The sequence below is a fragment of the Pseudonaja textilis genome, chromosome 12 (assembly GCF_049901715.1).
Source record: "Pseudonaja textilis isolate UNSWEBS1 chromosome 12, rPseTex1.2, whole genome shotgun sequence".
Lineage (NCBI taxonomy): Eukaryota > Metazoa > Chordata > Lepidosauria > Squamata > Elapidae > Pseudonaja > Pseudonaja textilis.
In genome coordinates this window covers 9,001,223-9,025,751 of record NC_142001.1, presented here as the reverse complement: position 1 = coordinate 9,025,751, position 24,529 = coordinate 9,001,223, and the positions used below count along the sequence as shown (strand labels likewise).

Here is a 24,529-nt window from a genome sequence, read left to right as displayed (position 1 = left end):
AATTAGGTCCCAGGTGAAGGGGCTGCAGCCACAAAGCACCAGCCTCGCTCACCTTGAGCCCTGCTCTCATTTGGGGGATTGGGAGGAGGGGTCGGTGCAAAGGGGGGAAGGGAGGAAGGGGGCTCTTTCCACGGGGGAGGGGCCTTCTCTCTCTACGGGGAGGGGGCTGGGCGGGGGAGGGGGCTGCGGTTGCAACTTTCCTCCGGAACAAAGGCGAAGAAAGTTTGGGAGCAGCGGCGGGGGCGGCGTCCCCCTTACCTTGGTGGAGCCGGAGGAAGAGGCGATGTAGACTTTGATCACCATCCTGGGAGACCCAGCAAGGGCGCTTCCTTCGCCAGTCAGGCCAAGCGACGGTGGGGTGTGGGGGTGTGGGAGGCTGGAGAACCGGAGCAGAACCGGGCGAGGTCCAGCGGGCCGAGCGCTCCACCTCCTGAGCCTCGCGCGCTGCCTCTTTCTCTCTCTCTCTCTCTCTTTCTCTCTCTCAATCTGCCCAGCCCGGAAGATTCGGGCGGAGCACGTCTGCTAAACGCGCCGTGGCAAAAGGCGGGGCGGAGGAAGCCCCCGTAAAGGGAGCGGGGGCTGCGATCCGGAGTAAACCCGCGGAGACGGTGGATGGGATAGAGGGAGGGATTCGCTTCGCCAGCGCTCCAACCCCAGCCTCTTTCCAGGCCGAGAGCCAAGCCAGCCGGCCCCGCCTTTGGAGAGATGCGCCAGGTTGCAACTCCCAATCTTAGCATCTCCCCACCCCCCCCACACCCCCGTTCACACAACCAGGCTGGGGAAAGGGCTGGACTCAACAGAACCGAACGACAAGGTTGGAAGGGACCTTAGAGGTCTTCTAGTCCAACCCTGCCCCCTTTCAGGCCGAGAACCAAGCCAACCGCCCTGCCAGGCTGCAATTCCCATCTTCTGGAATTAACATCCCCGTTGGCACCTGGCTGGGGAAAGGGCTGGACTAAACAGAACAACAAAGTTGGAAAGGTCCTTGGAGGTCTTCTAGTCCAACCCCCGCTGCTTAAGCAGGAGACCTTAGACCATTCCAGACAGACGGTTGTCCAATTTCATCTTTAAAATCTCCAGAGATAGGGATAGGGAGATATGTGTGTGTGTGTATATATACACACACACACACATATACAGAGAGGTGGGGGGGAGGAGAGGGGAGAAGGAGGGAGACAAGCTTACAAGGACAAAATGCTCCAAATATATGCTCCAAATGCTCCAATAAACCTGGTTTATTGTGGCTTTGCCTAATCGAAGCCTAGTTGAATTTGAGCTTTGGGGTTAAAATCAGTGTTTGCTGAACTTTTTGCTTCCCCCTTTGGAAAATTATAGGGGACCCCATCCCCCAAGAGCTTTACTTTGTATATGGTCTATCGGTCAATATTTATCATATTAAAATAATAAAATGGAACGATTTTGCTGCCACTAGTGATGATTGTCTGCAGGAATTTTAATGCTGCATTATTTGCAACAGAGCCTGGAAAGTAATTTTGATTTTGAGGTGGCCTGAGAGGTTCTTAGGGCACCCCGATGGTCCTAGGACCACATTTTAAGAAGTAAGTTAACTTTGTCTGGATTGGCATACCGGACTAATGTAGTTTGTTTTGTATTTTGTTCAGAGCATGTAAAATCAAGTGTGTGCTGTCCAACAAACTGCACACATAAGATGGCACCCCAGGCATGTACTTCATCCGGAGGTATGATTCATAGAATTCAGTACATCCAAAATGAGATGTTTGAAATTGGTTTAAAGTGCTGCATGTACAGTAATTGTGGGTTTTACTGCATGGTATGAACACAAATTGGCTTGCTCTACAAATAATAGTTAACTAAATTGCTTCAGACAGTGGGCGGCATATAAATTTAATTTTAAAAAGTTTTTAAAATTTTAAAACCTATCATCTGCAGCGTTCCGATTTTTGCATTGCTTGCAGGTGTAGGGTATCACATTTTCTGCAAATTTATGGCTTCTCAGTTGCTTACTCCTTTGCAAGAGACCAACAGGGCAATGTGTCTCAACCTTAGCCATTTTAAGATATGCGGACTTCAACTCCCAGAATTCCACAGCCAACATGAGTTGTGTGCACACAACTTAAAAGTGGTCTAAAGGTTGAGAAACGCTGCACTAGAGCACATGCTCCATTTCTGGATCTTCAGCCTTTTGGTCAGTGAACAATTTGATGTCACCAAGAATTGGTGTATTGTAATCCCAAGAGACATTCCTTCACTCCCTGTGGTTTTGTTTTATTTCCACAAAAGGAAGCAACTTCTGTCTCCCATCTATTTCTCTACAGCTCCATTTGCAGAACACACAAAGTAGCCAATCCCATCGCACGTTGCGCAAACCCAGTCTGTGTGTTCGTAGTTTGGGGCAATGTTTCTCAACCGTGGCAGATGTGTGCACTTCAATGCCCAGAATTGAAGTCTTGCTTAAAGTTTTAAACGATGGACAAACACTCGGTTAGGATATTGCATAAAGCTGGAAAGCAAGGTGGAAAAAAAAACATGGCTTAGGCAGAGGTGGTCTTCAGCAGGTTCTGACCAGTTCTGGAGAACCGGTAGCAGAAACTTTGAGTAGTTCAGAGAACCAGCAAATCCCGCCTCTGACTGGCCCCACCAACCCCATCTATTCTCTGCCTCCCATTGAGTCCCAGCTGATCGGCTGGGTCTCCTTTGGTTGCCCTGCACAGGAGAATGGAGCTGGAAAGCAGGTTAGTGGGGTGGAGAAGGAATGGAGATTTTACAGTACATCCTTCCCCTGCCACGCCCACCAAGCCACACCTGCAGAACCGGTAGTAAAAAAAAAAAAAAGAATCCTACCACTGGGCTTAGGTATCAATAAGCAGGTACAAATAACCTACCTTACAGTCTCAGTGGATTGTAGGAATTCTACAAAGAAAGGCAAGTAGGGCATAAGGTCAGGATTGTTTTAGGAAACCTTGAGGGTTCCTGGTAGTAGTGATAATCACTTTCTCCATTTTCCTAGATGGGCAGGTCCCAACATCTGGCAGAACCCAGAAAGTGTGTCTCCCTTCTGTTACTGCTCCTGATAGAAGTGAATATAGTTCAGGATTGATGAGGTATTATTATTATTATTATTATTATTATTATTATTATTATTATTATTATTATTATTATTATTATTATTATTATTATTATAAGACATTTCATGACCAAACCAGGAAACATCATCAATGCTGATGCCCTGATGGTGTTAACTAGTTTGGGTGCCCTGATGATGTTACCTGGCTTGGTCATGAAATGTCTGCAAGAAAACAACCAAGCTGAGAGCCTATGGTGCTCCTTCTTTTTGGAACAGCACCTCTCTCCCCCCTCCCCCCAAAAAAGTTGGTAAGCTCCAATCCTGCCTGCCTCCCAGGATGTCTTTTGGAAGCAGGGGTGTTATTCAGCAGGTTCTGACCAGTTCTGGAGAACCGGTAGAGGAAATTTGGAGTAATTTGGAGAACTGGCCAATACCACCTCTGACTGGAGCCTTTACAGTACCCTTCCCCTGCCACGCCCACCAAGCCACACCCACAAACTGGTAGTAAAAAAACAAAATTGAATCCCAAACACTGCTTGGAAGGTATGATTCTGAGAGAGGTAGGACCTGCTGAATAAGTTTTTCCGGCCCGCCAGCACTTAGGTATGTATTTATGTTGCTGGTCCGAACTAAGTGTGAATGTGCTTTTAAGTATTGCATGGTCTTCCCTGAGAAAATACATGGCTGTAAGTCATGGATCAAACATAAATAGATGACATGTAATGAAGTACATGAAGCCCTGGAGTAAAAAATAAAAATAAAATACATAAGAGGGCGTTATGGGGATTTTTTAAGAATGGCTAGCAGCACCTCCAGGGATGTGCCAGCAGCCTGCTCTGCCAAGCCCAAGCATCAGTGGCTTCTTAAGCTTTTGCTAACCTTGGTCGAATTCTTTTTCTTGACCATCGGAGTCACTTAACAGAGAAAGGTGGTGTAGAAAATAGATGGACAGACAGATAGATGAGCAAATTCGTCTAGTCCGAGATACTTGACATGGCCGATGGTCTCCAGAGTATCAAGAGGTTTTTTTTTCTTTTTTTCTTTTGCAAAATGTCACAAGCTTTTAATACTTTCAATATGACCGTCTATCTCAAGGGTCTTCAAACTCGGCAGGTTTAAGACTTGTGGACTTCAACTCCCAGAATTCCCAAGCTAACAGGACTGGAGGAGGAATTCTGGGAGTGGAAGTCCACAAGTCTTAAAGTTGTCGAGTTTGAAGACCCCTGATCTATCTGAAGGAGCTGAAATTTGAAAATGGCGGTGGAGGTGAAAAAGTAGTGTTTGAATTTGGGTGGATAAGCAGCGTTGCAACTAAAGAGAGCCCCCTGCTGGATTAGCTAGAAAATTAAAGTGTCCGGCCTCACTTGTTTTTCAACCTTGGCAACTTAAAAGATGGCTGGACTTCAAGCTCCAAGAATTCCCCAGCCAGCATGGCTGGACTAACTGGTTCCAGCAAGAAACCTAGAATTCAATAGACATTTCTTTTCCTACTATTTTTTGCAGGGAAGGGATAGGCAAGCCACCCTAGCTCTATTGTTTGTTTGTTTGTTTTATTTTAAAAATGCAGATCTCTACAAAACGTGTCAGTACTATTTCTATTGGAAGCCGAGTGGCGTCTATGCATCAAGTAACCCACAGTTTATTTAAAAACATGCAACTAAGAGGTATGGCACAGCCACCACATCTGGGTTTATGATGATGCATAAATCCAGCCGCTTCAAATCAAAAGTAAACGTCCTTTTAAAACGAAGTAAAAGTTTTAATTTACTTAGTTTTAAAATGGTATTTACTTTTGACTTTAAACTGCCCAGTAGCCAAAGTTTTCTTTACACCTCATTTGCAATAAAAGAGGAGTTGCACCGATGCTGTACTGGTTCATTTAGATTCACAGCACCTGGCTCTGAAGAAGCCCCTGTGGGATGACAGCGGCAAATAGTGGCCATGACAACTGGTGGAGCAACATTTTAACAATTGAGAGGTGGATTAACAAGGACTCTTCAATTGGTACCTTACAAAAGATTGTGCATTAAGGCTTAAATAATGAAACACCACAGGAAGGAAGCACAATCCTATTCCAACCTGGGTGGACTTTTGTATTTTATCTCCGTTGCCACAGACCTACGGTATTACCAGAGGGAGAGGGGAGTGAAAAAATGAGAGGGAGAATTTGATAGGCAACCTGGCCCTCTAGCCATGTGACTCACGGACCAAGGATCCTTTTACTTCCACAAATAAAGAGCATGCAATATTTCTTCCATTGTGTCAGGCAGTTTGGCGACAATTGGACAAGATGCTTCCTGGGTGTCATGCCCGTTAGAATCTGACTCCGAGGGAGAGGAGGAACAGCCGACAGGGAGTGGGAGTGTGGCTCCGGAAGTTGTGGAGGAAACTGGGAAAGGACACAGGCCAGCTGGGCATTCAGAGGAAGACCCAGGCCCATCCCTTCTCCATCCTAGGGCACGCAGGGAGGAGTGGATAAGGGAGAAACGTGAATGGCGTGGTCTACGGGGAGGAAAGGGCCTTGATCCCCTTCATGGGCTGCAGCTATGAGGACTGTTTAAAAGGACAAACTGCGCATGGGCCAGTGCTGGAAGCAAAGCATGAAAATATTTCTAGTCTGTCAGTTCTTATCTGAGTTCTGCAGTCCTTCCCAGTGTATTTTGATATCTGTGGATGTCTTCAAGCCCTTATCCTGCCTTTTCTCATTCATTGCTTCAGTGTGGTTTGTGTTGTTGTTTTCCCATTTATAATTTATATGTATTTTGAGTTTGAATGGAAGTTCTTTCTTTTTGCAACTGTTTGTGGGGGAGTTTTTTCTCCAGTCAATGATAATTGGACCTTGGAAGCCAAGTTGAAGGAATTAAAGGGACTTCACCTGTTTTTATGACTTTGTTGCTTTTGTCTCCCACCCTGGGTCATCGCACTGGATTTAATGTGATGAGAAGGTGGTATATGGGTTAGGGAAGAGTGATGTTTGCAGCAATCGGACTACATTCTTGGGTGGGGTAGGGGGTGGGGGAGAGAGGTGGAGCTAAAGGCAAAGTGGGTGGGGCCAGAGCCCAAGGCAACCACACGTCATCCTTAGTGAAGCCTGCAAACCAGCTACTGCATTTCCTGTCGGATGAGACGACCATATCTTTCTCTTTCTGTCCTGGCCACTTTTTACAGAGGCACGATTGAGAGCGTCTTAATAAACTGCATCATTGTCTGGTTTGGTGGCTGCAATGCCTCAGATAGAAAACCCACACAGAGAATAGTGAGGACAGCGGAGATGATTATAGGAAGCTTGCTTCCAGTTATTCAGGATACTGCTTATAAGTGCTTTGTGCTTAGAGCTCAAAACATTGTTAGAGACCCCACACTCCCACTTCATGGTCTGTTTCTGTTGCTCCCCTCTGGGAGGAGGTTTCAAAGTATGTCTAGCATTCAAAGTATGTCTAGCAGGACTACCAGATCCTGTAACAGCTTTGTTCCTTATGCCATCCGTCTGGCAAACTTACAAGATTTGTTTTTCCTCGCCATGCACATGTATACATCCGAAGTAGACTGTGTTGTTTCTCTTATATTTGTGGCTATATGCATAATTCTCTATTTTGTTATATTTATGTAGCGTATATTGGAGGCGAGAGCTGTACGCAACAAAATTTCATTTTAATGTATGCCGATCAGTGTACATTCGAAGGGACAATGAAGTTATTATTCTATTATTCTAACCACACCCAGATGCAAGTCAATCCATAGAAAATCACCCCAGCTTCAAAGAGCTGTTCCGTTACCCCTACAAAGTGACATGCCCTTGTGGCCTGCCCTTCCTAAACAATGCCTGTTCCTTCACTGTCCTCTGCATCAAGCCAGCCAACACTCCCCTTCTCTTTCCACCAAAAAGGCAGATGGAGATTCAGGGGAAATTCACTACCATCTATCGGACCACAACTGAAAAGTTCAGCCCTGGCGGGGAAAGGGAGGGTAAAAGAAACTTTTTGTCAACTGCTACCTGGCTCCCACAAGGAAATTAGAAACAGGAAATTAGGTTTGCTCAAGAAATCCTCTTTTGCCCTCAAAAAAAGAGAGAGAAGGAACTGGCTTTGCAAGATAATAGGTGACCAAAAGGGCTGGTCCCAGAATCGTTGTTCTGCTGCAAATCCCAAAGGTGCTTTTTTCAGGAGGCAACTGGACTTTTGTTTTTTTTTCCTTGAAGGTGTTTCGCTTCTCATCCAAGAAGCTTCTTCAGCTCTGAAGTCATCAGTCTTTAAAGAAAAAACAAGGAAGTTTAGTTGCCTCCTGAAAAAGCACCTTTAGGACAGCCAAGGACCTGAATGACCGAGAATCTCCATGGACTTTTAGGCATGCAATTTGGGATGAACACCCTTTGGATGATGTGGGCATAGGAATGGATTTCCAGAGGAATTGCAGACTACCGGAACCCTTAGCACTACTCAGGTGACCCTGAGGACACAGATAAGCCCCCAAGTGGCCTCAACGACCTTCTAAAAGGACACAAATGACCAGCTGTCTGCAAGGAGTATAAATCCTTCCATTCCCCACCATCCTGTCAGAAGCTTCTTGGATGAGAAGCAAAACGTCTTCAAAGGAAAGTTGGAGTCCAGTTGCCTCCCGAAAAAGCACCTTTGGGAGAACCTGAATGACTGAGAATCTCTGCAGACTTTTATGCTGCAGATGTTTGAAGAGGGCCGTTAAACAAATTATCCTCCTTTGTGACAACAAAGAACAAGGATGCTCTACTAGGGAGATGATAATTCGGTCAGCTGAATTTGTTTTGCTTAGATTAAGTTCAGAGTGAAATGAAGTGATGAAGAGCAAGGTATTCACTAGTTGGATTTATTTTATTTTAAAGCAAGATGTTTTGTAGCCATCTACAAAACTTTGTAACGTTGATGAATGAACACGCAGGATGAATGGAACCAGAGGATATACAAGTATTTCCACCACTCCCATGCTTCAATTGCTGTGCTTTTTTGATGTATTGTTTATTTAAACATTATTAAGACATTTGCCACCTGAAAAGACTTAATATGTCTATGAAAATTAATACAAATAAGAATGTCTCTACCTGAAGGTTTCCCATCTATGAGACACGATAAAATAGGAAAAAAAGAATGAGGAAGAGAAAAACAAGGAAACCCAAGACCAACATTGTTAAAGTCTTCTTTTGAAAGCAGAAAATAAATTCCTTTTTCTTTCCCTGCCCATTTAAAAAATCCTAAGTACAAATGTGTAGTAAAATAACTCAAAAATGAAAACATTTTATTACAGCATATAAAACAGAAACGCAATAAAAAAAATTAAAGTTAAAGAAGTGTATAAACACTTAAATATTGAATTTTGACTTTTTTTTTTCAATGCTGTAGAGAAGAAAAATACTTACCCCAACTTTTTGCTTTACATTTCTAAGTGTAAAATAGAAAGCATTAAACATAATAAAGACACTGAATATGCTCCTTAAGGAGTTGCTTCTTACAAACACCTTAGAGGCTTTTCCCTGCTTTTAGAATCATAGTGTATCACTTCTACCATGTTACTCTCATAATCACTCCATTAACCTTTCAGGAATAATAAGCAAGCTTTATGCAAAGCACCTATATAACATGAAACTGAATCAATTCAGAATATATCCTGGCAAAAGACTGGCCACTCCATGGGTTTTGATTGAAAAAAAAAATATTTGTCCAAGCCCAATTCTGCTTTACACACACCATGCATTGATTTCAGGTCTGCCAGCAGTGATATCTTCAGAACAAAGATTATGGGAAAATAAAAAATGTTACCATAGACAGGTGGCAACTTACAAACTTGATGGGAACTTGAAAATAAAGGTATAGAGTAAAAGGTAAAGCCACGATGTTAAAGAAAGGCCAACTTCTCGGTAAGCTAGAAAAAAGTGGAATAGATAGCACCACCACTATATTCGCAACTGGCTGGCAAACTGTACTCAACAAGTAGTCCTTAATGGGTCTAAGTCTACATGGAAAGAAGTAAGCAGTGGGGTGTCACAAGGTTCTGTCTCAGGCCCAGTACTCTTCAATATCTTCATTAACGACTTAGATGAGGGAATAGAAGGGGAACTTACCAGATCTGCAGATGATACTAAGCTGGCAGGAATAGCTAACACCTAAGGAGATAAGCTCAAGATCCAGATGGATCTTGACAGACTAGAACACTGGGCCGTATCTAACAAAATGAAATTCAATGTAGAGAAAAGTAAAATCCTACACTTAGGCAAGAAAAACCAAAAGTACACATATAGACTGGGTGAAACCAGGCTGAATAGCAGTAACTGTGAGAGGGATCTTGGAGTCTTAGTGGACAACCAGTTAAACATGAGCATCATTCTCACAGTTGCCAAAGGTGCAATCTTATTGTGTATTGATATCAAGCTCCAGAACCATGAATTGCACAGCTGCAACCAAAAAAGCCAAATGCAATCTTAAGTTGCATTAACAGAGGGATACAATCAAGATCAAATGAGGTACTAATAGCACTCTAAGATCACATCTAGAATACTGCATCCAGTTTTGGTCACCACACTATAAAAAAGATGTTGAGGCTCTAGAAAAAGTGCAAAGAGCAACCAGGATGATTAGGGGACTGGAGGATAACATAAGATGAACAGTTGCAGGAACTGGGCCTGGCTAGTCTAGTGAAAAGAAGAACCAGCCTTCCAATATTTGAGGGGCTGCCACAGAGAGGAAAGGGTCAAACTGTGTTCCAAGACACCCGAAGGCCAGGCAAAGAATAATGGATGGAAACTGAACAAGGAGAGATTCAACCTGGAAATAAGGAGAAATTTTCTGACAGTGAGAACAATCAACCGATGGAGCAGCTTGTCCTCGGAAGTTGTGGGAGCACCATAACTTGAGACTTTCAAGAAGACATTGGGCTGCCATTTGTCAGAAATGGTGGTAGGGTCTTCTGCATGGGCAGCGGGGGTTTGAACTGGATGACTTACAGGGTTCCTTCCAACTCTGTTAAACTGTATCTGTATCAACTCAAAGAGAAATAAGACGGAGGCGCATCTTGGCTCACAGGCTCTTTAAAGTGCACATAACTTTCTTGTAAGTCATTTGGTGCTTTGTGGCAATTGGAATGCCATGGCCAATTACACTGTATTCAATATATTTATATGTGAACAATAAAAATATATTCAAAATAAATTAAAATATACACTTACCCACTAAAAAAACCCAAGCTCAGAGAGCAACAAGGACACCTCACACTAAAGTTTCTGTCAGAAAGGCTGGATTTACACAGCTGCTAAGCCATAACCCTTGATTTTCAAAACATACCAGTTAACTTTCTGTAACAGACTGTGCCAAAACCGTGGAAGGTACATGGTGTTCCACCCATTTTGTTCAACCTACAAGAAGACCTCATCTCCAGATCTCTTTTCCTAAAATGGCCCAGCCCATCTTGGGGGCAACAGGCAGGAAGCTGGATTTCACCTGGCCAAATCCACTATAGTTTCTTGGCCGGTTTGTCCACTCTTGCTGAAAATGGGAATGGAAGGTATCTGCCCTTAGGTGTGTTCTGTTCACTTTTGACCTGCTTGAAGTGAAGAAACGACAGGTTTGACAGATCACTGGCAGCTTAAGCCTTCCGAATGAAAGATCAGCTATTGTCATTAGAGAAGAGGTAGTTTCTTTCCTCTTCCAACTGTTAGTTCCTATTACTTTATACCTGCTTTTTTGTCGACCTTTCCTCAGAAAGGAAAGACACATAAGAATAGCAATTCCTGCAATTTAAACCTCACTGAAGTTAATTGGATGCCCATATGGAGACACAGATATCTCAGGTTAAGTGCTCTTTATAGAAGTAAGCATAAAGGTCTATATTATTAGCTCAGTTTTCTGGATTGGCACCATTCACTGAACTATAAAGCAACCCCAACCAACTAAAATAAGAATTGGCTGAACAGGTGCAAGTTACCTTCTTTCAAGTATGGTGGCTTTGCCTGGAAGTTAAAAAGTACTAAAGTACGAAAATGGTTAAATGAAATGACACATCCTAAAAAGATAAAATATTTGATTTTACACATAACCAGAGCAGCGAGAAGTGCACTCGCACAATGCTGGAAAATGGTCACTCTACCGACAGATTGTTTAGTAATCCAAAAGATTTTAGATTGCGCAGAAATGGATAAACTCACTTTAGAGTTAAAAGACAAGGAAGACTCCGAATATTACAGAGTTTGGGAAAATTGGTATCAATTGATAAATAGGAATAAGAAATGTACAGATCAGAAGGAGATACAGATATGTATATGAATAATTAGAAATGTATGGAAATGTATGCATATAACCAAGATATTTTAATACTGTCAAAGAAGATTGAGATTTGTAAAAAGTTATTTTTAAATTTACTTGTATTTTAATGTTTCAAATTTCAATAAAGGTTAATTTTTTTTTTAAAAAAAGAGTTGGGTGAATGGTTCCCATAGTTCCTGTTCTCTGTGAAAGATGGTCTTTACATTTTCGCCTGCCCTAAAATGAAGAAGGAAGAGATGGACAAAGCATGGCCTCTACAGCCATAAAACTTTATTTCTTGCACTACCAGTGAACAGAGCATAGGAAAAGGCCACTACCAGAGAAATTCCAAACTTGCTTCTTTAACACGAGCCATTTTGCTCTAAAATTTCTACTATAGACAGCGCCCGTTGGCTGGTCATACTTTTCACCCTTAGTAAGAACCCTCCACAGAAACACAATGCTTGTACCTTTTAAAGCTGTTTCCATAAAAGTGAGGAACATACTAGACATACCTTCACGTTTTCACATCTATTATCAACACTCAAAGCAAATTAAACCATAAACCATTTTCTTTCCCAAAGGGGAAAAAATATTCTCTCCCAAGCAAGAAAACATTTCCCAAACAAGAAAAAAAAATATTTTCTCAAACAAGAAAAAAAAAATTACTTTCCCAAACAAGAAAAAAAAATTACTTTCCCAAACAAAAAAACACTCTCACATTTTTCCCACTGTTGGAGGTGGAAAATAAACATCTTGGGGAAGCTGAAAGTCATTTTAAATACATTCAGGTACAATGTTTTTAATGGAAAGTCTGCAGAGTGGGTATCTGTAACTCTTATTAATAGCCTGGCATTGAGGTCCTAATCAGGTCTACCTAGAACAGACATGGGAAAAAGTGACAATTTCGAAACAACAGCCAAGTGTCAACCTACGCCTATTGCTGGCAGTTCTTCTCTAAAGGGGAAAAATATCCAAGGAGTCCCAATCCACAAAGCGGTTAGGAGCCTACCAATGGGTCGCCTGTCGGATTAGAGATGCATGCACGGACAGAGTACGGGCTACAATATACAGCTCCTTGGAGTGCTTTTAAGTAGAAAGGGACGGTGCTCTCACGATGTGGATTCCATTTAAAACTTTCCATTGTTCCCTTTGGGATCTTTTTGGAAAGAAAAGCGACAGAGCCATCAAAGTCAGGAATAATAAGGAATGCAGGGTCTCAGATTCGTTTGGAGGGGGGCGGGGAGGAGGCTGGCGCAGGCCCCGGGTCTCCGGCCTAGCAATGCACGCTCGTCCCCCCCCTCTTGCAAACTAACCCCCACCCCACCCCCGCTGCGAGAAAGCGTCCCCTTGCTTGCACGCTTCCCGCCCTTTTGCAATCTGCTGGAGGGGGGGGAGGGGATCCTTCCATGCAGACCCATCGGGCCAGCCTCTACCTCGCCATCTCCCCGGGGGGTGGGGGAGAGAGAGAGACACACTCTTAGCACCCCTCCCCCATCTGCACTCTTCTTCCTCTTCCTCCTCCTCCTCCGCCGCCGCCGCAGCCACTGCCTTCGCCAAGAGAAGGCGCTAGGGCAGCCATGTTGCAGCCGTGCAAGGGAAAGCGAGCTCGCCCGTGTTTGCACGCTGCCCGAGGGCTTTGCACGCGCCCCTTCCTCGGGGGTGGGGGGGACACGGACTTTTGGCCTCTTGCAGAGGGAGAGTGGAAGGAGGGGGTGCAAAGAGCGCCGCTGCGAGCGCGCGAGTTTGCACGGGGGTTTCCTTCTTTCCGTTGCCCCAAGGGGGTTGTTTGGGCGCCAGGAGAGACGACGAGGGTCGTGCAAAGCTTGCAAGAAAGGGAGCGTGGGGGGCTGGCCTGGGAGCCCCTCGGGCCTTCTTGCCCGTTTGGAGGGGGAGAGGAAGAAAAAAAAAAAGGAGGGGGGGTGCATTTCAGGAAGCGCTTTTTAAGGGCCGCTCGCCTGCGCAGACGGCAAAAAAAAAAACACACCAAAAAAAAAAAAAAGCACTTGGGCGACGCGCGCGAGTCTGGCTCCGCCCCCCCCGCCCGGGATTCTACAATCGGCGCCTTCGCCCAGGTCTGGCCCGAGTTTGCTATTGGCCCAGGCGCGCGTCATTCTCGGCCCGGACTTTTCCTCGCGCTTTTCCCATTCATGCAGTTTGGTTGAGTGTTGGTGTATTTTTTTTACTGTTTGCAATAAAGAAGGGGGAATATTTTATTTTTGAATTTACAAAAAAAAAAAAGGTTCAGGGTGGGGTTGTGTATTTTTTTTTTTTTTGGTGTGGGGCTTTTTTTTTCTTTAGGGAGGGCTGCTGCGGCTGCAATTCGCTGCTGGTGGTGGTGGGTTTTTTTTTTTTTTGATACAGTTTGCAAAGAAAGAAGAGACTTTTGTTTTCGTTTTGTTTTTTTAAAAAAACAAACCACAAACCCAACCAACCAGCCAACCAAAATCAGGCTTTTTCTTTTTAAAAAAGCGGGTTTGTTTTGCGCGCGGTTGCTTTGGATTTTTTTTTTTGTTTCTTCTTCACCCCCTCCCTTTCATCTTTTTTTTTTTTTGCATTTTGCTTCGAGGGGAGGGCGACCAGCCTTGCCCTCCTCCCCCTTTGCAAAGATCCGCATCTCTTTCTGATCCGCAACCAACTGTTCCAAAAGGCTCAACTATGCCCAAAAGAAAGGTAAGCAAGCGAACGTGGTGGTGCTGGTGGGTTTGGACTGGGGTGGGTGGGTGGGTTGTATGTGTGGCGCAAACGGGCCGAGGAAGAAGAGACGCGCGAAGCCCCTTTTTGCGCGGGGAGAAAGATGGCTTGGCTTGCGCGCGCGCGCCCGCTGGGGCCGTGTGTGTGTGTGTGTGTGTGTGTGTGTGTGTGTGCGCGGGGGCTTTCGTGCAAGCGAAGCGTTTGGGAGCGGGGTGAAGGTGCTTGGCAGCCGCGATCGCCACCGGCCGAAAGCTGCTGAGCCCAGTGGAGCTTTTTGGGGGGTTTTTTTTGGGGGGTGGGGGAGGGTTTTGTTTGCTGAACGGAGCCTGCACGGTGCGTCTTCCTCCATGCTGGATTGCAAACAGCCATAGTGCCGCTTGCTGACCGCAGGCATGGCAGGCAGGCAGGCAGGCAGGCTCGGCTGGCGCCCCACCTCCTCCTTCTCCCCCTTCCTCCTCCTCTTCCAAAATGCAAACCCTGCCGAGCTTCTGGGCTGCTTTTTTAGGCCGCCGGAGGGGCATTTGGAGACGGTTTGGGCCGAGGCTTTCCCCTTCCCCCCCCCCATTGGAGGCGGGGGTGGGGGGGGCTCTGGCTCTCCTGTGTTTGCCTTTGTTCTTTTTATTTTTTTTCCTCCTTCCCCCCCCCCCACTCCTTTCCTCCTACTTGTCATACCAGATGGTGGTGCAGTGGCGTCTCGGAGCCGGTAGGGGGCGCAGGGCTTTGCCATTGCCCGCCTTTTGGGGGTGGGGGTGGGGGGGGGGTGAGATGTGGCAAGAGATTTCCAAAGCCCCAATTCGTTGCAACTTTAGCAACGAGGCGTCTCTCTCTCTTCCACCCCCCCCCTTTTTTTGCTCCTCTTTTTATTTATTTGCAAATCGGATCCTTTGAGAGTTACCCAACGAGGGGGTGGGGGGAGGGGTTCCCGTTTTGGAAGTGCAGCGTGGGGGAGGGGTCGCATGCCATAAAACAAAAAAAAAATGGGGTGATCTCCGTTTGTGCAAAGTTGCAAGGGCAGCAGAGGAGCCCGCCTCCCCGGGGAGGAGGGGGACTCAGCGAGATGCCTTTTAAAATGCTCCACGCCCTTTGCAGGTCGTTTGCCAACGACCTTGTGTTCTTTTGCAGGTAATTTGGCGGGATTTCTTTCTCTTTTTTTTTTTTGCCTCCCGTTTTTTAAACTTGGGACGCGATGACGTCAAAGCAAAACGGACCGTCCCAAGTGCATTGTGGGACGTGTAGTCCGGGAGTTTGGAAGGGAGTTCAAAGGATTTTTTTTTTAAAAAAAATGCATCCTGCGCTATATTTGATTGGGATTTTTAATTTTTTGGTGCTGAAACAGAAGAGTTAGAAGGCTTGATATGGAATTGAGAAACTAGAGAGAAATGAATTGGTTCCTGCTGAAGTTTTCTTGCACTACTGTATGTGTAAATCTTAGTTGCTCATAGGTTTTGCCTCCAGAATTCTAAACTAGATGGTTTTGATCCGTGCAAGATGCATATATTTGCCTGTTTTGATCCCAATAAAGCTTTTTCTCATCTTTTATATTAAAAATGTTTACTGTCTCATGTTTACTGGGCCATTTATTTTAGTTCACGAGAGTGCTCCGCCAGATATTCTTGGCGTCCATTTCTTTTTATAAAATTGGAACAAAAGTAAGCCGTTTATATTGTGCTTGTTTCTTTTTTTATTAAACTAGGCTGCAGCTGAAGGTGAAATAAAGGAGGAGGTAAGGTTTTTTTCATACGTACATATATATTAAGTTGCCAAGATGAAGTGAACCTTCAAAGGAGTTGGGAAAACATAACACCACAAGAATTGACATGCAACGTGTGCAGGTGGTAGGATTTTAAAATCTACATGGCCAGGATGTTGCAAGATTGATTTGCCAAGAAACTGCAACTGATCAGTGCGCACACAATTTATATGCAGAGTAATCTATGGCAGCAGAACTTATTTTTTTACATGCAATGAAAAAAATCTGTGCAGTTGGACTTGTTTAAAAGAGAAAATCACTTAGTAAGAACGTTGGAGTCGTTTCCCCCCACCACCACCACCTAGTTTCTTCATAGTACTGTCATGCTATACCAGCCACAACTGGCTGCATGCAGTACATCAGTCTTTCAGCCACAGATTGCAAACCACAGTGTGGCTTAGGATTCTGCCCCAGTTTAATTGTTACAAGAAGAAACTAGTCTTTCTGCTTGCAGAATGTGCTGCAGCCAAGCTCAAGCCACTGTGGGCGCCGTTCCTCCTTTTTCAGCAGTGGGCCTGGAAGGGAGATTTCTATCTTTCCATTTAAATCAGGGGCCCCCAAACTTGACAACTTTAAGACTTGTGGACTTCAACTCCCAGAATTCTCCAGACAGCATAGCTCTGGGAGTTGAAGTCCACAAGTCTTGTTTTTTTTTTAAGTTTTACTGTTTTTTAAGACAAACAGACCAACACAACATAAAAACATCAAACCATCTTCCATATATGTACATACAGTGTGTCGGTTGGTTTACAGATTGTTTTGTGCTTCCACTTCATAGTCTTCACTTACAATTACATTGTATATGTTCTTGTATTGTCAATCAAATATTCCTAAATACATTAATATCATTGTTAATCATTTGACCATAGTATTATTCATTCACGTTTTACAAGTTTGGAGACCTCTGCTTTAAATTGTCATTGCCCCGATAATCAAAAGTTTGTAGCTTGTTGAAGTTACGATTAGTGTGAGAACGGGCCAAGGATGACATTAGACATTGGGATCAAATCCTTTTTCGAACCAGTTTTCAGTGCCACAGAGACCTAACAGTTGGTCAAAAGTTGAAATAAACTCTACATGAGTATTGAAGAATGGAGACGACAAACTGAACCCAGGAAATGCTCAGTTCTGTAGATCATTTTTGTTTCCTGGCAACTACACAGAACACTCCCTGCAGTTTTCTTGGCAACAGTTGTGGAAGTGGTTGGCCCTTGCCTTCTCACAGTTAAAAATCTAACAATCGCCCTGTTGGCTTTGGCCTAAAGTGGGACCAGAACTCATGGTCTTCTGGTGCTTTCATTACCACACCAAAGTGACTCACTCTTACATCTCTGTCCAAAAAATGTGTTTAATTGGGCAGATAACAAATGTTGTCGTTCATCTGTATCATTTTGGGTTTTTTTTATGCACAATAAAGCAAACATTTTGGAAAATTGCTAAGCATACTAAGTTCTACATTCTGATAAGTAGTCAGCAGATAAGCTAGAATATCCCAGTTTGGTTGTAAGACAATCCTAGTTTAACAGACCACAGAGTTTATTGTATTAATAAAAGTCCAAGAGAAGGGAATACTGTATGTAGACATAATGCTTGTTTTTGTTCCAGTCAGCTATGGTTTATTAGGGTGTAAGAGTTAGAAACCAGCTCCACAGTCTTGGCATTCCCTTCAGTATAACATTTTCACTTTTGCAAAACTCTATCCGATGCATATTTTGCGGGGAAGTAAGCCTTAATGCAGTGGGATTTTTGTGTTAAACAAGAAGAGCATGGTTCCCTGAGGTGTGTTGTTTTGAATTTCTGTGAATTCTACTTTTAAGAAAAGTGACGTTTGGTTTTAGTAATTTGTTTTTTCTCTTCTGCAGCCAAAGAGACGATCGGCTAGACTGTCTGCTGTGAGTGTACGCCTCTTTTTTAAAAAAATCCATACCATATTAAAGCTGTTAACAATCAATAGATGTTTCAAAGTATCATTCGAGTAGCCTCCTGTGCATGATTTCCAAGATTAAATGTAATATTTACTCTAAATAAACAGATGACACAATTGCTTCGGCACGATAAGCCACACCTTGAGCTAAAAGCTTCAGTGTTTCCAAATTAGTCAGCTTCTGAATAGACGGACTTCATATCTCCCAGAATTCTGAGCCAACATGGCCACAGCTGGGAATTCTGGGAATTGAAGTCCATAGAATTTGAAGCTGCCATGGCTAAGAAACACTGATCTAGATCCCTGTTCTCTTTGTACATATGTGTTTTACTTCACCAGTCATAACAGAGGGGAAATTATTATTTCAGTGATTATAGATGCCCATCTCAAATACATGGTCTCAGGTAGCTTACAACACCTCAAAGCAATATCCAGATCCAAAATAGAAACCGTGTATAAAAATAACCTATGCACAGGAATAAATGCTCCCAGAGCCAATGATGGTTTATGAAATTATAGCTGCTGCTTTATTTTTAAGGCTATCTTTGTAATCTCAAGGGCCGGAAAATTGAGACGTTTTAAAAGAGGTCTGAGATTGTTACAGCAAATCGGACAAAGAGGAAGGCTGTGTTTGTTTTACGACGTATCTGTGTGCTCTTCTTACAGAAGCCTGCTCCACCCAAACCAGAGCCAAAGCCGAAAAAGGCGCCGCCGAAGGTAAATAAATGACATGCTTGTGTGTCCAAATGCCTTGACTTGAGGGTTCCCTCCAATGTCAGAATGGATTCTTATTCCTTTAAAGAAGTCTTGATTTCTTTTTTCTTTTTGCATATGTACTGATGACATGATGTAGGACAGGGGTGTCAAACTTGATTTCATTGAGGGCCACATCAGGGTTGGGTTTGGCTTGGGAGGATGCGGGGGGCGTGGCCAGCTCGACGTCACTCGTGTCGGGGGCTCCTGTGGTGGCACAAGTGCTTTGGCCAGCGAAAATGAAGCTTGCAAGGGCCAGTCATGACCCTCACAAGCTCTGTTTTCATTGGCAGAGGCACCGCGGGCTGGTCCTTCGCTATTTCCAGAGGGGTCCCACGGGCCATATCTAAGCACCCTGTGGGCCATATCTAGCCTGCGGGCAGTGGTGGTGTTCTGGTTTGGCCCAGTTCTGTGGAGCCGGTAGCAGTGGAGACAGAACTGCTTCTCTTCGCCACTTTGCTGTTGGACCCACCCGCTTGCCCGGGCTCCCATATTCCCCTTTATCCTCTGAATTTGAAGCGCAGCTGCTTTGCCACGTGGCAGCCGCTGAAGTGACCGGGAGAGTGCAGGCTTGTAGGAGGTGAGTCAGAAGGCCTCTGTGCCTGCGCAAGGTGCATGTTGGCGCGGACATAAAGTGTGTGCATGCATTCAAAGTGCGTCCACCAAGCCACACCCACCAAACCGGTGGTAAAAATATTTGAATCCCCCACTGCCTGCGGACCTCGAGTTTGACACCCTTGGTATAGGTGATGATGAGGAAGAAGACGATGATGACCTACCATCTAATTTTGCAAAGGGGGAAATATATTTGGACAGGTTGGATTAGTAGCTTTCAATTATATGAATGTGAGAGTCCAGCCTTACTGTACTTAGCCAATTGTTTGAGAGAACTGTTTTAGGCCAAGGAACTAACCAGTAGCTAAAAGGATGAACTGTGTTCTCTTAGGTGCAGGTGTGAAAGAGGGTACACGTACCCTGGAATTTTCAATGAAAATTCCTTCCCCTGAGGAGCATTTGCTGTCCACCGTGACTGAGATGGTTTCAGAAGGGGAACACAACCCTAGCAACCCAATAAATGGTGCCAAGGCTATTTGAGTTGGTATAGGCTGGGCATCCTAAAACCATCAACAAGATGGCCATTTCCCAGATCGTTTATCTGTGGGAGCCGAGGAAAATATCTGCCGTGATCAGATTGTATCTGAAGATGGTAGATTGTCATTCACGTAAGCCAGTGGTAGTCAACCTGGTCCCTACCGCCCACTAGTGGGCGGTCCAGCTTTCATGGTGGGCGGTAGGGGCTTTGTCCCCTACTTTATAAATCACCATTACTGTGGAACTGGTGGGCGGTTAAGAGAAAACTTTACTACTAACAGAGATACAGAAGTGGGCGGTAGGTATAAAAAGGTTGACTACCCCGACCTAAGCTACGGAAAACAAGATTTATTGAGTAAGATGGGGTAATTGAATGATGCATAGTGGTTTAATTGTGAAACTTCATTGGGGTGGGAGAAGGATAGCATAATTCAAGATCTTTAAAGGTCACTGCGAACTTGACTGGATCACTTTCAATTTAAACTTACTTAAGAGTTACCTCGAAAGGAAAACAAAAGAAGGACTATTGAAAAGAAGGGATGAAATGATAGCAATGTTTAAATATCTAAGGGGCTGCCTCAAAGAAGATGAGGTCAACCTGTTTTCCAAAGTCCCTGAGGGCGGGACAAGAAGCCATGGGTTGAAACTAATCAAGGAGAGAAGCAACTTAGAACTAAGGAGAAATTTCCTGACAATGAGAATAATTAATCAGTGGAACAACTTGCCCTCCAGAAGTTGTAAATGCTCCAACACTGGGAGTTTTTAGGAAGAAATTGGACAACCAGTTTTTTGAAATAGTCTCGTGGTTGAGCAGGGATTAACTGGAAGACTTCCAAGATGTCTTCTAACTCTATTACTCAGCTTTTTCATGATTTTCCTGTGAATTTGTTAAAAGGGATAAACTATGGGAAGTTAACTAAATCTAGCTTGGGATTGGGAGCTCTAAATCCAATGCATTTAGAAGGGCACTTCATTTTAGCCCTGTGCTATATTGACTGAATTTTGTATGACTTTGAACTTGGCCAAAACTTAAGAGAAAATGTTGGATTGCAAATAATAGTTTGAGAATGTTGCTTTAACGAATCTGGTGGTGGTGATGAGGAAATGAGAGAAAGTTACATTAAGATTCTAGTTAAAATGGTTTATATATGTAGATTGTTACTTGTAGTATACAATGTATCCTAGAAAGTCAGATTGACAATGTTTCTAAATAACCATTTTTCCCAGGTTACAATGCAACAACGGAAATGGGTTAAAGTCAAGCCAAGGGTTACCTACATATTTTATCTATTTTGTTTTGTATTGGGGCCAGCTAAGAAAAATAAATGAAACCTTTATCCAGTTGAAAAATATATGCCCAGTCTGCATAAGCCAGGGTCTCATAGAAATTATCTGGGAATCCTGGCATAGAAAACTTCTATAAAATCGGAATACATTTTATTAACACCTTTTTAATTGCGTTAACATAAACACTGATCTCTCAAGCTTTTGTTCTCCTTGCCTTATGAATATGATGATCTTGTTCTGAAACTACGGATAACGTTTTCTTCAATCAGTTATATATACTTTTTTAATTATTTGAGACGATTTTTCAGTAGTATCCATACCTTAGAATGAGATTGCCAATACCCATTTTTTAAAAAAAATTAAAGATAATATGCGCAGGTTGAAAAGGTTAAAAATACAAGGATTTGTCAGAAAGTTAACTTTTTCATCAGTTGTACCTGAATGGTTGCTAAAAGAGGCAGTCGCAAAACAAGGACCGCTCTACTCTCAGCAGATAAAGATACTAATCTTAGATAGGAGTGCCAGTTTTAAGACTGGTGGTTTTGAGGCTGGCCACTGAAAAAGGATCGGTGAGTGAGACTTTCCTGTCTCTCTGTGTGTGATTCCCTCTAACAGAAAGAAAAAGGAGGAAATGACAAGAAAGATGATAAAAAGGTAGCAACAAAAGGGAAGAAAGGAGCCAAAGGAAAAGACGAAACTAAGCAAGAAGATGCTAAGGAAGAAAACCACTCTGAGAACGGAGATACCAAAACTAACGAGGTAGTGTATATCCCGCCAGCCCGAGAATCGTTTCCAACTACATAGGGAATCGGGGAAACGCCACTCTCAACAGTTCCAGCTTTCTATCCAGCCCTTATGTACGTGCTCAATTTTACGACCTTTTGGTTATGGTCGTTAAGCAGATTGCCACAGTTAGGTGAATCACCTAGTCCTGAAAGAAACCTGGCACTTAACTTTTACATCTCGTTTTTAACTTAGCTTCTCCCCAGTACAAGCGTGGAAGGGACTGGCACTCTCCACCCCCAAAGATAATTAATTAGAAGCATGCACAGCAGGGAGAAATTTAGTCTCTAGGACCAAAAACCTAGCCAGTTTAATTCATTTATTTTCTCTCTCCTTCCCTCCCTCTCTCCGTTCTTCTATGTAAAACACTCTAATTTGGACATTTGCTTCTTCTTTTACCCCAAAATGCCACCAATATGACGTGCATATGCAGGTTTCTATTAGAAAGGGATTTTTTTTTGCCCCTCTTTAAATTTAGCAGCTGCCTTCTGTGCAGGGTAGGCATACATGGAAGCTATGCCTCTTCATGCTTTTAGATGGCTTCCTTACAGACTGATAGGCTTTGGGCCATAAGAGTTCGAAGTTAGGAAAAAATACGGTTTGGCGCTTGAGTTAGCTCATTAGCAAAAGCTGGGAGTCGCCCGCTGTGTGCAAGAATGGAAGTAAACTGTGCAGAGTTCGTTCGGCACGGGACTGAGCTACAGTTGCGCCCAACATCCTTGCAATGGATTTTCTTCCTAGCCTAATTCAGTTTCTGTTTCTCAAATAGGCACCAGCTGCTGAAGTATCTGATGTCAAGGAAGCCAAGTCCGAGTAACAGATTAAGCCCTCTTCATTTCCATCATTTGGTATTCGTACCTCCATACTGTATTGTTAAGAGAGGAATATTTTTATCAACTATTTTATAAATGCAGGTTTTTTTAGCATGAATTTAATCATGGAACATCTTCATCTCGGTTACTTGGACTTCAAAACCAACCAACCAACAAAAGAAGAAAAAAAAAATCATTGTTTTTAAAATTTTTGTGATTGTCATAGTTTGTATGGTACCCGGAAAGAATCAGTGGTGGTAGCTATTGACTTCTATCAGTATATAATCCCTTTGTGTGTCAGTCATACGGAATTCAGATTTTAATTTTACCCTTGTTGCGTGTTGTATGGTTTCTTAACGTGGGGAGGTCTAAAACAAAAACACACACACACACACACAAAAAAAAAACCACAATTGCGTCAGACATTCCGGTGGTTCTGTGACTTGCTTTTATAAAGAAGGTGAGATATTTTCATGAAAAATCTTAAAAAGCTGGAAACTTGTTGTATCCCAAATGTAGTTTTATTTTGTCACATTTTGGAGAATAATATTAAAATATGTAATCATGTTTTTAAATGAAATACAAAAAAAAAAAACTTTTAAAAAAGAGAAGGACAGGTTTGACTGAATATACCCACTGTTAGGAATTTTGCTGGATTTATCTTAATAAAATGTCTCCTCAAAAGATCCATGATTTTGGGCTGCGTTATGTTATAGCTATATTTTCTACCTTTGAGGTTTTGTTCATTTTCTTGTGCAGGCAAGGCAATGTACTTACTGGATTGATGTTTAACATTTAACGTTACTGGGGGTTCGATATTCAGTTCTGAATTTTCTTTAAAAAGAAGAGATCTGAATTGTGTTTAATATCTTGGCAAAACATAGTTTCTCATTTTATCTTGCTCTGAGCCTGGCTCTTCTTAATTTGCTCTGTCACTGTCACAGATCAGTTCAAACTATTGTCAACCAATAGCATTTTCTTAGCATAAACTGAGGACCAGGAAAGAAAGAAGAGATGTGCTACATACTGTATGTGAAGAACCCCTCAAGATTCTTGGTTCAGTAGGTATATTAGAAATGGTGAGAAACGTTTGTGGGTTGAACTGTTCTTGTCTGGGGACAGTTGATAGCTCATTCACAAAAAGGGTTGCCATGAAGGTTTGGGCTTTCACAAAACATGGCTGTATTAAAAGGCACCCTTATATGTTTTAAGACTCCTGCTAACTATTGGCCACCCAGAAGCCCTGGTGGCACAGTGGCTAGAATGCAGTATTGCAGGCAAACTGCCCACAGCCTGGAGTTTGATCCTGATGGGGCTTGAGTTTCCCTCTTTCTGAGGTCAATAAAACGAGGACCCAGATTGTTGGGGGCAAGATGCTGATTATAGACTGCTTAAAGAGGGCTGTAAAGCAGTATGTGTGTGTGTAGTGTGTAAGTCTAAGTACTATTGCTTTGAAGAGCCAGTCTTGTAGTGAAAGTCAGTGCCAGGCCTTGTTTTGAAGGTTAAAAAGAGTTTTAACAGGTGAGCTGTAGAACCTGGTGGTCTCTAAGGAAGCCACCTTCAGGGAGCTTTGTATTCTTCAGATGGGAATTATTCATTTTTATTTGGTAAGGATTATCTGCAAGTTAAATGAGGAAGTATAAGGAATCCACAATGGTATATTTGTAAAAGTACAGTGAACGCCAGTTTTATAGGCAGGCCTATATATGCCACTTCAAGAAAAACAAATTCTGAACACTGAATTCTGAAAAAAAACTAAAAAGATGTATACAGTTGTGTTTCGGCCACTCAAGATCACTACTCTTCCAGTCATCTCCTATCTTGCTAAATCATCAAACATTTCAGTACTCTCAAACATAATTTCATAGTTCATAAGTTAAGAAAGTTGTTTTCTTAAGTGTCAAATATTTGATTAATTATTGATTTAAATCGGAAACACGTATGCTTACTTAACAATGTCTATAATAAATAACAGTTGGCTACATTAGCATGTCACACAAAGAAAATCAAATTCATCTTAACATGATATAACAAGGCAGTGTCATTCTTAAGGTGACCCACTAGACATACTACATTATTGACCTATTGAGTTTGGTCTAAATGCCAATATAGTATCATTACTATTGC

At 43.1% G+C, this 24,529-nt stretch overlaps 2 protein-coding genes across 3 annotated transcripts in view; one reads left to right on the top strand and one right to left on the bottom strand.

Moving 5' to 3' along the window:
• SH3BGRL (SH3 domain binding glutamate rich protein like) overlaps positions 1-497 on the bottom strand; it is a 30,023-nt gene extending 29,526 nt beyond the window's left edge. Inside the window, exon 1 of the mRNA XM_026703049.2 lies at positions 259-497. Within this exon, the coding sequence (XP_026558834.1) occupies positions 259-303 (45 nt within the window). The 5' untranslated portion in view covers positions 304-497. The remainder of the gene's footprint in view (positions 1-258) is intronic.
• Positions 498-12,883: 12,386 nt separating this feature from the next.
• On the top strand, positions 12,884-23,088 carry HMGN5 (high mobility group nucleosome binding domain 5). Of its 2 annotated transcripts, none has more exons than XM_026703053.2 (6): positions 12,884-13,980; positions 15,695-15,724; positions 17,614-17,643; positions 18,342-18,392; positions 21,423-21,566; positions 22,360-23,088. In XM_026703053.2, exons 1-6 carry the CDS (start codon positions 13,966-13,968, stop codon positions 22,405-22,407), a joined length of 318 nt encoding a protein of 105 aa, XP_026558838.1. In that variant the 5' UTR covers positions 12,884-13,965; the 3' UTR covers positions 22,408-23,088. The 2 variants fall into 2 exon arrangements, with proteins under 2 accessions (XP_026558838.1, XP_026558836.1); XM_026703051.2 differs by having other exon boundaries at positions 17,614-17,649.
• The last annotated feature ends 1,441 nt before the right edge of the window (positions 23,089-24,529 follow it).

Coding starts and splice junctions, on each gene's coding strand:
- HMGN5 (XM_026703051.2), top strand. Junction 15,725..17,613: donor AAGGTGAAATAAAGGAGGAG/GTAAGGTTTTTT, acceptor TCTCTTCTGCAG/CCAAAGAGACGATCGGCTAG. Junction 21,567..22,359: donor GAGATACCAAAACTAACGAG/GTAGTGTATATC, acceptor TTTCTCAAATAG/GCACCAGCTGCTGAAGTATC.